Here is a 12,813-nt window from a genome sequence, read left to right as displayed (position 1 = left end):
GCTTAAACTGTGAGACTAGAGCAATCAGAGCTGGTAAATTGTTATATTTATTTATTATTTATTAAGTGCTTGATTATCTACATTATATGTATAGATTGATAGATAGATATAGAAAGTCCTTGCCTAGCACAGCTACCAAAGACAGACAGAAAAGAGAAGCCACAGGAACTGAGATGTGGAAGTCCAGTATGATAATTCTATTATTTTAAATTTAATATTATATATTTATTATTTGTTGGGCTTATTATTGTGGCCATGACTGGAGAAGGGGCCTTTAATGGTTTTTAAATGAAGAGAGGAGGGAGGCCTGCCAGACATGGGTTGGGAGGATGTGTCATGCATGGGGGACAGCAGTGAAGTAGGATGAATATGAGTTGAACCCTAAGAACAATTAAGTTTTCTCTGTCTTGCACCTTTTATGTAAAGTGTTTCTTTGCCTGTCTGCTGGGATGGTAGGGCCGGAAGTCAACTCAATATGCTACTAAGAGGCAGAAAAAAAAAACACTAACTGGATTCTCTTTGCCCAAAGTCAAGGCCAATATCAAAATGCAGTTCCAGGCATTGGGCCAGATACAGTGAAACTAGTGCAGGGAAGTATAAATTACTCAAAGTCCTTGCATCCCAGGGAAGATTCACTGCAAGGGACGTCAGGTCGTGTTACCACCACCGTCCCCCCCTTGGGGTTTACCCTGGAGAGCCCGGAGCAGCTTCAGCTTATAGGCAGGGCTCCATAAAAGCCTCAGGAGTGGAAGCTACTGAGAGCATATGGTGAATTAAAGCAGCCCTCAGCAACCCTGAGCAGGCCTCCTTCCTGGCCGGTATTGCACGGTTGACCCCCCATGTACCCATAGAAGGAGAATAGTTTGTGGCCACATGGCTCTACCACCCAAGTCCTTTGGCACATTTCTGCTGCTGGGGGCTCTGCACTGTGATTTATGTTAGTGCAAATAAAGTCTGAATTTAGCATATTCACCGTAACTATTCATCTTTTTCCATTTGACTTATAGGGACTAACCCTCTCTTTTCATAGTGCATGTGTGTTTATGTGGGTTTACATATGTAGCTGTGTTTGCATGCACATGCATGTGTGTTTATGTTTGTAGTTGTGTTTGCCTGCGCATGCATGTGTATTTACATGTGTAGCTGTGTTTGCATTTGAATGCATGATATCTGTGGTCCTGGTTTTGTAAAAAGCCAAATAATTACATAAGAATTACAATAATCCTTTCATCTCCTCTTTCTACCTCCACTCCCTCAAGGGCTGAGTCTTTGTTTTCTCAAAAGAAAACAAGAGCATCTCTCTATTTTCCACTCCTGCCCCACTTTCCCTCCTTGCAAATCTCTTACCCACCTTCCAGTCCCCATCTGTCAGGCAGCCAGCAGCACAACATCGCCATTGCTTGTGGCTATGTCAGCAGCACCATGGGCTAAGACAATAGAACCAGCAACTAATACATTCCCCTGGGGGCAAGCATCAGTAATGGGTCTGTAGAGGGAAGAGAATGGAGTTAAGGGGGAGAGAAAGGATTTACACTGGAAGGAAGAGACTAGAGGCTTGGTCCTGCTTCCATTGAAGTGAATGGACACCTTTGGCTCTGACTTGCAAAGTAAGCAGGATTGGGCCGTGCATTGCAAAGTAAGGACTAGATTCTGCTTTCAGGTACCACCATAGGGCCTAAGTGAGTTCTGTATAATTGCATGGGTGCAATGATAGAATTATCTTGCCACTTCTCTAAATACCAGTTCAAACTCTGTTATTCTTCCTCATCTGTGTGAAAAAATATATTTTTAAAAAAGCAGGTTTCCATTATTTTAAATTACAATTTTAAATGACACTTTCTTAATGGGATATTGTAGAGGTTTGTTTGTTTTATTTTCCAGCCTCTCAAAACATGTTTAAATCATTGTAGATGGGTTTTTTCAGTCAACCATGTTCATTAATAGTAAATAATATTCAATTGCTTTTGCATCTGACAAGTACATTGCAATATATTTAATAATGATCTGATTTAATTTCAATCTGCAAACCATAAGAAACCAACAGCATTAAATGACCTTAAATTAACTGCTACAGCTCACCTGTTTATGTGCTCTGAAGAAAACAGACTCCAGGCCAGGAGTTAAAATGAAATCAAATATTATTGATTTTAGCCTTCTGCCACATCAGATGAAGAAAAACTGAAAACAAATTTCAAACAGAATTTTCTAAAAAAACCCAAAGTTTGAAAATCAACAAAAATCTGTTTTATATGAAGCTTCTTTCAAATAAATGAGTTAATGTTTGCAAAGCACTTGAGAGCTATAAAGTGATAATTAATACTAAGGACTCCTACAGATGGGAGAGAGGTGCTGTTTCAGGTTTTGCCTTGATTGGAGGTTTATTACCCAGGATTATTTTTCCCAAAAATATTTTTTCTTCTTCTTTTCAATATAGCTGGTTAAAGTTACATTCACTTCCAGGTGCTCTTTAGTGAAAAACAAAGTGAGAAGTCCCCCCCAAAACAGAACTGAAATGAGCTAAAGAAATTCGTTATTTTGCCCTTCTGATACCAAAAAAAGATGGTTGAGGGACTGGACTGGACTGAAGTTCTTCTTTGCTTCCAAGCAATGCTGTAGCTCTTTAGAGAACTGAGCAGAAATTCCTTTCTTCTTTGATTCGGGCTGATGTTAGCTCAACAAAGCTTTCTTGTGTCAGTGCTTACATCCGCATCACCACTGCTTCCAAATATGCAGAGGGTACCACATTCCATTCAGACTTTCCTTCATTCGCCTACCTGCTTTATCATTTTATTCCTTTAGCACCACTACATTTTGTGTCAGGCTGGAAGATGCTGTTGAAAGATGATTAACGCTGGATTTTAAACAGGGCGAGTCCCATCTGGTGGCAGCAAAGTAGGACGAATACAGAGAGAGGGCTCACTGCCTATTTGCTTTCCTGGGGGGGGCCAATGGACTCAGCTGGAAGATGATGTAAGATCTAGAAAGGAGGCTGAAAACTAGATGGAAAATTTCTTGTCTGATTCAAATGATATTTCATGGCAGATTCTATTGGACCGCAAGGCAGCAGATATGAGCCACTTGCCTGGATCTGACATCTATCACCGTGGTAGAGTTTTCACAGCCCTCAACCCCTTCTCAAACATTTTCACTGAAAACCAGACTAGTGATGGCTGTCAACAGCCCCCAAGATGTTTTCCCCTGTGCCCCCAGCTTTTCTCTTTCAATGACAAAGGGACGTCGCACAGTGTTAATAAAACCAGACAGTCCAATGAAACTGGAACATGGACCTGGAGGATTCCATGTAGTGACTGGCTGATGAATACAATCAGTTAAATTGGGTTATAAATAAAATATCAGTTTCTTTCCTTTGTCTCACACCCTGTAGCCTTAGAGGGATTTTCAGACAGAATTTATGTAGAGGGATTGCTGCAATTACCCCCAAAATGCAACTGCCTTTGGAGAGGGAATGCAGCATCCATTCTGCATCAGCAATGCCACATGATAGTTTAGGACAGGAAGTGAAAAACACCTTCTCCAGCTGCAACTGAAAGGGGGAATTTTAGGAAGACAGAATGTAAATACCTAACTTGGAATCTGGCCAGAAACACCAGGGCCAAGACCCTAGGTCTTGCAAAATGTATATCATGAATGGCCAGTATGTGGCTAGGGGCCTGGTTTTACCACTCCTGGAGAGGTGGTAATTACAGCCGCACAAGTCCCATATGCACCATGCTGGGACTTGGGATCCAGGTTGACTCAGGCCTTTGTCTACATTAGGCAAATGGTACCAATTTTAGTAAAATGTAATTAAATCAGTGTAGGCCCCCTTGTGTGGACGCTCTTGTTTTTGTTTGAATGTACCTTTTCTCAATTTAGCTTCAGTTAAGTGTGCTCCATTTGAGGGGTCTAGCAATCTGTGTGCTTCCTCAGGCCATGGGGAGCTGAAAGAGGCATTCTCCCTCTCTGAGGGTATGTCTACACTGGCGCTGTTGTAGCCCAAACTATAGAATATGTATTAATTATATTGATTACTTAAAAAGAAAAGGAGTACTTGTGGCACCTTAGAGACTAACCAATTTATTTGAGCATGAGCTTTCGTGAGCTACAGCTCACGAATTCCCAGTAATCACTTTGAGGTTTGACAGGTTCTTGTCTCAAGGTCAGGCCCCGTATTACTAAAATTATTGTTTAGTTGGGAGCCCCAACGTGCATAGTTGAAATATTCACACTTTAGGAACCCTTCTGTATTTACAATAGTTTATTAATACATTTAGCAAAGTCACAAACACTCTAACCCAGAAAGGTAGATAGCGATAATACAGAACGTACATCTGAACATCCATATACTCACACCTTCCCGTGCAGAACCACCTGAAATGGTAGCCATTATCTTCCTCATCACCATCATCTTCACCAGTTGCCATCATTTTGGCACCTCCCAAGGGCTACATCTCTCTCTCTCCCCCACACACAGACAAGGATACAGGTTTTATAATCAGTTACACTGACATCACTATGTCTAATGCATATTCAGTAGGGGTTTCTCCCTTCTTCCTTATTTGTATTTCCTCACCTGACTAACGTTGAGATGCCCTTCTCCCATAGGTTAGAATCATAGAATATCAGGGTTGGAAGGGACCTGAGGAGGTCATCTAGTCCAACCCCCTGCTCAAAGCAGGACCAATCCACAATTTTTGCCCCAGATCCCTAAATGGCCCCCTCAAGGATTGAACTCACAATCCTGGGTTTAGCAGGCCAATGCTCAAACCACTGAGCTATCCCTCCCCCAATTAGTATATTAATGATTTCAGCTTATTATCAGAGATATCAATTTGTTGCCATAGCACTCTTGTGGTCAGACATCTGCAGATGTTCTATCCAAAAGCTGGTGTTAGCTCATGTTCCTGTCGTTGGCTGGTGCCGTTATAGACAAACTTTCCCCTTACACACTCTGTTTCCAGTTCCCCAAAACTTAGGGGTGACTGTTGGGCCATTTATCTGTGCCAAAGTCCATAGGCCTCAAGCCTTATGCTAACTGCTGAAGCCAATGCCTTACAGGATACAGGCTTGTAGATCCCTTGCATTACTGCTGAATAAAATAAATGCTAAAGCTTTCAATGCTGGATATTCTATGGGCTACACTATAACGTGGCTAGCTCTAGGGCTCTAAAAACAGAAGTGTGGCTATAGCAGCATGAGAGTCACCTGGGTATGTGCCTAGGGGTTCAGACAGGATCGTACTCCTCTCATGCCACCATGGCTGCACTTCTATTTTCAGCGTGTTAGCTAGATCAGAGCTAGCGCACGTTTGTCCGCTTGAGCCAGAAATAACACCTTCCAGTTGTGGGGTAGGCATATCCTGGGGCAGAATGCCTCCAGTGCTCTCCCTAGGATGTTACAGCTCTACACCGCAGTCCCTTGGATACATAAACACAAACCCACCCTTTCCCTCCCCTCTGATGGGATGCATTTTTTATTCAAGTCACTGAATGAATAAGCAATTTCTCCCCACTGCTTTTAGCAGAATTTGTGAATCTGATTTAGTGGGTAAAATCGGGAGTGACATGATCTGCACAAAAGCTCTCCGTTCCCCTTGCTGCTCAATCCGTACCGGGAAAACAGGGAAGAAATTTTACATACTGATAAAAGAATCCTATATTCATAAGGTAGTATCATCCATATTAATGAGGGAGAGCTCTCCAGAAATGGGAAGAATTTACATGCCCAGAGCCCTCTCTAGTTTCCAGCAGCCAGTTATATTCAGTGATATGCTACTGGGAAGAGATCCTCAGAGCAGGAGGGTATTTGTGAAACCTCTATTCATATAATTTATTTTTAATAATAATAATAATTTGCACATATATATTTTGTTAGTGCTGAATAGGTTGTGTGAGGAGTTATTAAAGAAAACGAATGACAAACAAGTAGTGACATTTGCAAAGTTGTGTATTAAATCTGTTAATGAACTAATTGCCCCTTTAAAATAAACCCGTTGTATCTGACTAGAAATAACAGTCATGTAGGAGCTTTCTGATTGGGTGGTGAACATTCCAAAAGGGTGGGATTTGGTAGCTGAAAATGCTGCTGATCCTTATTGAATGGCCAAGTCCCATCTCCTTCTGGCACCAAAAGAAAAAAAAAGACAATTTCTGGGATTGCAGATGAGAATTTTTGAACGACTGGACGCGGCAATGAGATTGGTCAATGTAATGTGCTAAGCTGAGTGGCAGCAACTATTCTAGTTCTTCTTGTGTCTGCAGCATCCTAGGATATGATTGTCATTGTCTTAATGATCCTCCTGCTGCTACTCGTGCACGCTTGTGTAACCCTTCTGCCCATCAGAGTTGGCAGCAACAAGGGCCGGGTTCAGTATCTAGGGGTTCTGTTCCAATAACACAATGCAAAACTGGCTCAAGCCCCCATCCAGTGACCTGGGACAAATATATACCACCTCCCCTGAGCACTTCTAAGAGGCAATACTTCCCCTCTCCCAAGCACAGAGTCTGACTGTAGCAAAAGTCTTTTAATAACAGAGAGAAACAATGTGGCATTATGTTGGGGGAAACAACACTGTCATAAAAATAAAGGGAAGGGTAACCACCTTTCTGTATACAGTGCTATAAAATCCCTCCTGGACAGAGGCAAAATCCTTTCACCTGTAAAGGTTAAGAAGCTAAGGTAACGCCGCTGACACCTGACCCAAAATGGCCAATGAGAGGACAAGATTCTTTCAGATCTGGAAGAGGGGGAACAAAGGGTTTGGGCTGTCTGTGTGATACCTTTGCCGGAAACAGATCAAGGATGCAAGCCTTCCAACTCCTGTAAAGTTAGTAAGGAATCTAGCTAGAAAATGCATTAGATTTTCTTTTGGTTTTTTGACTTGTAAAATAAGCTGTGCTGGAGGAAATGTGTATTCCTGTTTTTGTGTCTTTTTGTAATTTAAGGTTTTGCCTAGAGGGATTCTCTATGTTTTGAATCTGATTACCCTGTAAAGTATTTACCATCCTGATTTTACAGAGGCAATAATCTTTTACCTTTTCTTTAAATAAAATTCTTTTAAGAACCTGATTGATTTTTCATTGTTCTTAAGATCCAAGGGTTTGGGTCTGTGTTCACCTGTACCAATTGGTGAGGATATTATTATCAAGCCTTCCCCACGAAAGGGTGTGTAGGGCTTTGGGGGATATTTTGGGGGAAGACGTCTCCAAGTGGGCTCTTTCCCTGTTCTTTGTTTAAATCGCTTGGTGGTGGCAGCATACTGTTCAACGCCAAGGAAAAGTTTGTACCTTGGGGAAGTTTTTAACCTAAGCTGGTAAGAATAAACTTAGAGGGTCTTTCATGCATGTCCCCACATCTGTACCCTAGAGTTCAGAGTGGGGAAGGAATCTTGACAACCACCAACAGGATTCATAACACAAACCATGAGCAAAAACCCACCCCAAGCAAATTGGGCCATGTCCTTTCCCTTTGATTCTTGAGTCCAGCAACCCAAAAGTCACCCAAAGTCCCAAAAGTCCAACAACCCAAAAGTCCTGCAACCCAAAAGTCTCTGTCCTTGGTGAGTCCAGAGTTCAAAAGTTCATCCAAGAGTTTTAAACACCCCCTCCCCCCCCGCCTGTGTGGAAATGGGGAAGGGAAAGAGTAAAGGGGCACCTTACGTGCTCCAATGGCCGACTGCCCTGCCTCTCCATTGGTTTCTGCTGTAGCCTTCACCACCAGCCACTCTGCTCCACGCACTGCTCTCCAGTAACCGTAGTGCAACCCGTTCCCCCAGCTACTCCTCTCCGATAGCCATCCTGCAAGCCGCTCACCAATATATCTTCAGGCCCCCTACTACTTAACACAGTACTCAGTGATTTCAGCTCTTAGTAGAGGAGCCCCAGTGCTGGTACACAACTGGCCCAAAGTAAATTCAGCTCTGTAATCTGACTCCTATTAGAATCAAAACCAGCTTTCCTCCCACACAGTGGAGAGAGAGAAGGTGGTGCATTTAGGGCTCTCAGAAGGGACCCATACCACAATGTATAAATACCTGCCCCCAGTCTTTTTCCATTTACTGAGTTTTGGAACCCATGTCCCTTGCCTAGCAATTGCTACTTAGTTGATGGTGAATCCCTCCATCATAACAAAAAGCCAAGTACAGTTCCACTGTCCTTGATTCACATAATCAGGATAATAAAACTTTACTCTCCAATAACACAGAAACTGGGGATCCCACAGCAGCCAAAGTGACCATCTAGGTGGGGTGGGAGTGACCTATGCAAATGAGATCAGCCCCTGAAGTTCTTTTCCACAACCTGCCACAACTCACCACCAGATGTCAGGGTAGGGCTCATCCTGACTCTGCTTACACTTGGGTTAAAGAGCCCTTTGCTCTTAAATACAGGTTTTCAGCTGTGCACAGCCATAGGAGTGAGTGTCTCCTGTTCTGAAAGCTGCACAGTCCCCTATACTGTCTTGTTTTACTTGAAACCTTAACTGGAAAGACACATTTTATTATCTATGCCAGTCTAATGACAAAGATCGCCTAGAATGGGGGGGAAACTAGCCCGTCCTTTGCATCCGCAGATGGCCCTAGTGGTAGTGGAGTTCATTTGGTGCGGTTGTGTACGAGAGTGTAAGGATTTGAGGATACTTTAAAGGGGATATTCAGGTCCTGCACATCACAGGGCTTTGTGCAGATGTGGAAACAAGACAAGGGTGAATCCACCTGAAATTCTTCTACTTTCTTGGGGCGGGAGGACCAGTGCTGCAGGTGGTACCATAGCCTGGGAATTGCTGTGTTTTCAGTACTGCTTCACAGCCTTGGGTAGGGATCCCATCACCCCACTCCCTGAGTCCCCCTGCACTTAGACTAGCTTCTCTTGCTTAGCATGGGAAGGAGGCCAGGATACCATGAGGGGGTGACAAGAGGCAGAGGTAGATGAGATAGGGCAAGGCATAATAAGATTATACAGTTACTCAGCAAAGGAGCTGGTGATCTGCAAGCTTTGCGCTAGATAACTCAACTGGTACCCCTCAGTCCTGACCTACAGCCCTGTCTGTCCAGACAATAATGGTGGGGGATTGGGACAAAGGAGATAAGACTAAAACAATGAGACAATATTGGTCAACATGAGCAGAAGAAGTTTCAGCACACGAGCGGCCCAACCATTGTCAAAATTTTTGTAGGCCTCATGTCAAAGGAGATCTTTATGGATGTACTGCAAAAAGGAGGATGAGATAGCTTTGTGGATATTTACGGAGACCCCTCTATGTCTGCCTGTTATCTCTTGTCTTCTACTTAGATTGTAAGCTCTTTGCGGGCAGGGACCAACTTTTTGTTCTGTGTTTGTACAGTTCTTAGTACAATGGGGTCCTGGTCTATGGCTGGGGCTCCTAGATGCTACCAAGACACAAATAATAAATAAGAATAAAATAAGAGATTCCCAAACTCTCTGTGACTTGTAACGTGATAAATAACTAGTTTAAGGGGTAGTTCCATGCCTCCAAAACTGAGAGCATATTGTAATACAAACATCCTTTAGTAATAATGAAATCTGAATAGGTTTCCTCTTATTTTTCCACATGGCACTTTAATAACCCCTCAGAGCCTAGACGTACAAGGTGCTGTACACCTCTTTAGAGGTTCTGAGTGTCCAGTGGGAGCTTAGGGTACTCAGCACCTTGTTGCAACAGCCCCTCGACAGCTTGTAATTTGCTTGATACTGATGCCCTGCCCCATACAGTCACATTTCTGAACTTTGGCTCCAGGGATCCCTTCTCTGCATTAGCCTCCTGTCTCTACTTCGCAGTGAGTATTCTGTAAGGTATTCTGTACACAGGGCACAAGAATCTCTAGCCATTCCAGACTTGCAGCTCAGTGGAGAGAGCTGTACCATCCGCCCACACCCAGGCCCTGTCAGCTCCTTTACAGGATAGTCTGATAAGTAAATCCCGGTAGTTTTATGAAATTTTGTATGGGAACAAAAATGAGCTTATTCAATTCCCTCTTTTGGTTCTGTGAATCCCAGGGAAAGGAATATGAATAAAGAGTCCTAGCCAGATTCCTTGTGCTCCCATATAGCTGAGACCACTTACTCGTAAATGACATTCAACTACATTTGACAACCAATTTTAAAGATGCCATTTCCTGTGTTACCCTCTGCCCTTACTTCCTTGATGCTGCATCACAGCTACCTTCCTTCCAACTAAAGGAGAATGTGCATTAATGCTGCTTCAAACTGTTTACAGGGTCACCACAGAGAGACGAGAGACACTCCTTCCAGGAGTCAAATGCACCATTCCTGTGGCATTCCCAGCTGCTGCTGGCAGCAGTAGGAGCAACTTCAATTGGGAATCAAGACCAAGCCTCTATATGTTGGCACAGACCATTAGTATCTAAAATATCAGATCTGGCTTCTACAGTATTCCTCATCCCCTGCTGGCTTGGGGCCACTGAAAACAAGAAACTGGCATGGGGACATTGAAACCAGCTCTCTAGCATGGCAGAACAGAGCACTAATTGCTACAACACTGAGTTTGGCTTCTGAAGCACTGCCAACAGCCCTTTGAACACGCCTGGCAGTGCTAGCTAATCCCAACACACACAGATCAGACCGATCATGTTCCCTTTAACTCATGATTCCTCAGATACTGATGTCTGCCCTGGATCCTTTTCACTCTGAAACTATATCGCAGTGCCATTGATCCACTGTAATATATCACTGCCCATGCCTAGAGCAGGAGAGGTACCATGTAAAGCCAAATCTGCTTCACTCCTGTCACTGACATATTAATTATTTATGATATAGAACAAAGGAAGCCTAACAAAATATACTTCACCAGCTCTTCCTTCCTATCTTCAGAAATTGGGAGCCCCGAGTAAGGCAATAATCTGTTCTCTCCTGCCAAGATTTCCATGCATTAGAAAAGTGGTAACAGTCCTGTCCATGCTGCATCCATTTCTCTGAGCAATGGGTGCTTTTGTTGCCTTCAAAAATGCATACATTTAGAAATTGACCATTACAAATAAATGAAAAGAGGGAGGTAGAATGAAAGTTAGAACGCAACCCTATCTCCATAGATATTTATATAATACAGGGTGGTGTGGGAGCAAAAGCTTTTTTTTGGCAATGATTTGGGACTGCCACATTATTCATAAGTGGCCAAGTGAGTGCAAACAAGCACACTATCATCTTGTATTTTCTTTATGTTAGGGAAGTACTATTGAAGAAATGTTTAAGGATATTTTATTTTTCTTTATTGAGATTATTTATTGAGAACAGAGTGTAGCTCTCTGTTAAACTTTTTGCTTTTGTTACCATGAGATCAGTTGTGCAGGGTTCAGAAGAAGCCAGCTAAATTTCTATTCAAAATGCCTCAAAAAGCTTTTCCGTAGATAAATATTTCATGATTGTGAAGGCTGATTTCTCAGGACCTGCTAGGACTAAAAGGAAGTGTTGTGTGCCCCTTGGGAAGCTGGGAGTCTCCCAAAGGTATGACACTCCCATTAGCTCTACAAGGAGGTGAGACATCAGACTTTAAATCTGTTAGAGACAAGGTAGGTGGAAGGTACAAGCTTTCAAGCTACAGAGTTTACACATGAGTAGCCCCACTGATTTCATGTATTTATCCAGAAACCTCCCACGAAGAAACCCCTGGAAAGGAAGCTCAGCAGGAAGGTTGGGAATTGTCTGAAGTACTGGGAGCAGCAACACCAATGGATCTGGGATAGATCGACAGATTAGATAAGATCTTCAGGGAGCTTTATGTTGGGTTGTGGACTACATTGTCTAAGGTGAATGAACTTCATGGTTGTTGGAGGAGTCATGCTATTGGTATAAAGATTGATTGTTGAAGATAAAGGTACAATTACATTCTTATTCTGCAATTAAAAAAAACCAACAAACAAAAACTCCTTTCTCCTTCAAAATATATTGAAAAGAATCACCACCGAAAAAACTGTGAAATAAAAAAAAGATATATGAATCAAGATATATGAATAGCATTCTAAGGAACCACATGTTTCTATTGGTCTGATGTTTTGTCCTCACTACATTCGCACTTGGGTGTCCTTGAACTCACTTGTCATATCTCGTCACTCTTGTTGAGTAATTTATTAGCAAGAAAGCACTCCATCAGCTGGTTGATTACAGAAAAAATCTTAAAATGAATGATTATATGCAAAATAAAAAAAATGGCAAATTCAACCAACTTTAGTAAAGTGAAAATGACGCTTTAAGTTTAGGGAAAGAGTGGGAGTTATTGCTTGGATGCAATATTTTTTTATTCCACTGGGTGGCAGCTGAGCATATGTTTTAAATCAGGGACCATGTTTTCCCTGTTCAGATCAAGTGTTACAATTTTCTGTGCTGAGTTAAAATGTGCATAAATGAGAGCAGAATCAAGCCCATAGTTTCCTTATAGAAAGCAACTGACCACCCTATACATTTTCTTTGCAGAATCTTGGAGAGGTTTTCACTAAGGGCTCAGAAATAATCTGTTTGCTGGAAGAGATTTTCCAGTATTTCCTGTTGCTGAGTGACATTTTCGACAGTTTGGTTTTACTGAGTGAAGTTTGCCTGCTATCTGCTCACTGAATAAAAAAAGTGGAAAACTTACATTCAAACTAATATCACAGCAAAATGTGTCACTGTAAAATAAATTGCAATTTTACAAATCCTTTAATTCAGATTCTTTCCAACAGTAAAAACAGAAGCAATTAATAACCTGATAATGAATAGTGATTAGGAGAGAATTAGTAATGGGTTCTTGCTACAGGAGAATATGCATTTATTCTCCACTTAACATTTTGGGGATTCATAAGCATTT

At 42.2% G+C, this 12,813-nt stretch overlaps 1 protein-coding gene across 3 annotated transcripts in view; it reads right to left on the bottom strand.

Annotated features, from left to right (window-relative positions):
- Window positions 1-12,813, bottom strand: part of LOC125623187 (helix-loop-helix protein 2-like) — a 30,616-nt gene that overhangs the window by 4,636 nt on the left and 13,167 nt on the right. Inside the window, exons 1-2 of one of the 3 annotated variants that reach the window (XM_048822134.2) lie at window positions 2,080-3,142; window positions 1,352-1,486 (exon numbers count right to left, since the gene is read on the bottom strand). The exons of 1 other annotated variant lie outside the window; for it this stretch is intronic. In XM_048822134.2, the coding sequence (XP_048678091.1) occupies window positions 1,352-1,365 (14 nt within the window). In that variant the 5' untranslated portion in view covers window positions 1,366-1,486; window positions 2,080-3,142. Of the gene's footprint in view, window positions 1-1,351; window positions 1,487-2,079; window positions 3,143-12,813 lie in introns of those variants that run through there. One more of the 3 variants, XM_075120265.1, reaches the window with a different exon arrangement.

The sequence above is a fragment of the Caretta caretta genome, chromosome 1 (assembly GCF_965140235.1).
Source record: "Caretta caretta isolate rCarCar2 chromosome 1, rCarCar1.hap1, whole genome shotgun sequence".
Lineage (NCBI taxonomy): Eukaryota > Metazoa > Chordata > Testudines > Cheloniidae > Caretta > Caretta caretta.
Note: the sequence above shows the minus strand (reverse complement) of the source record. Positions and strands in the feature narration are given on the sequence as shown.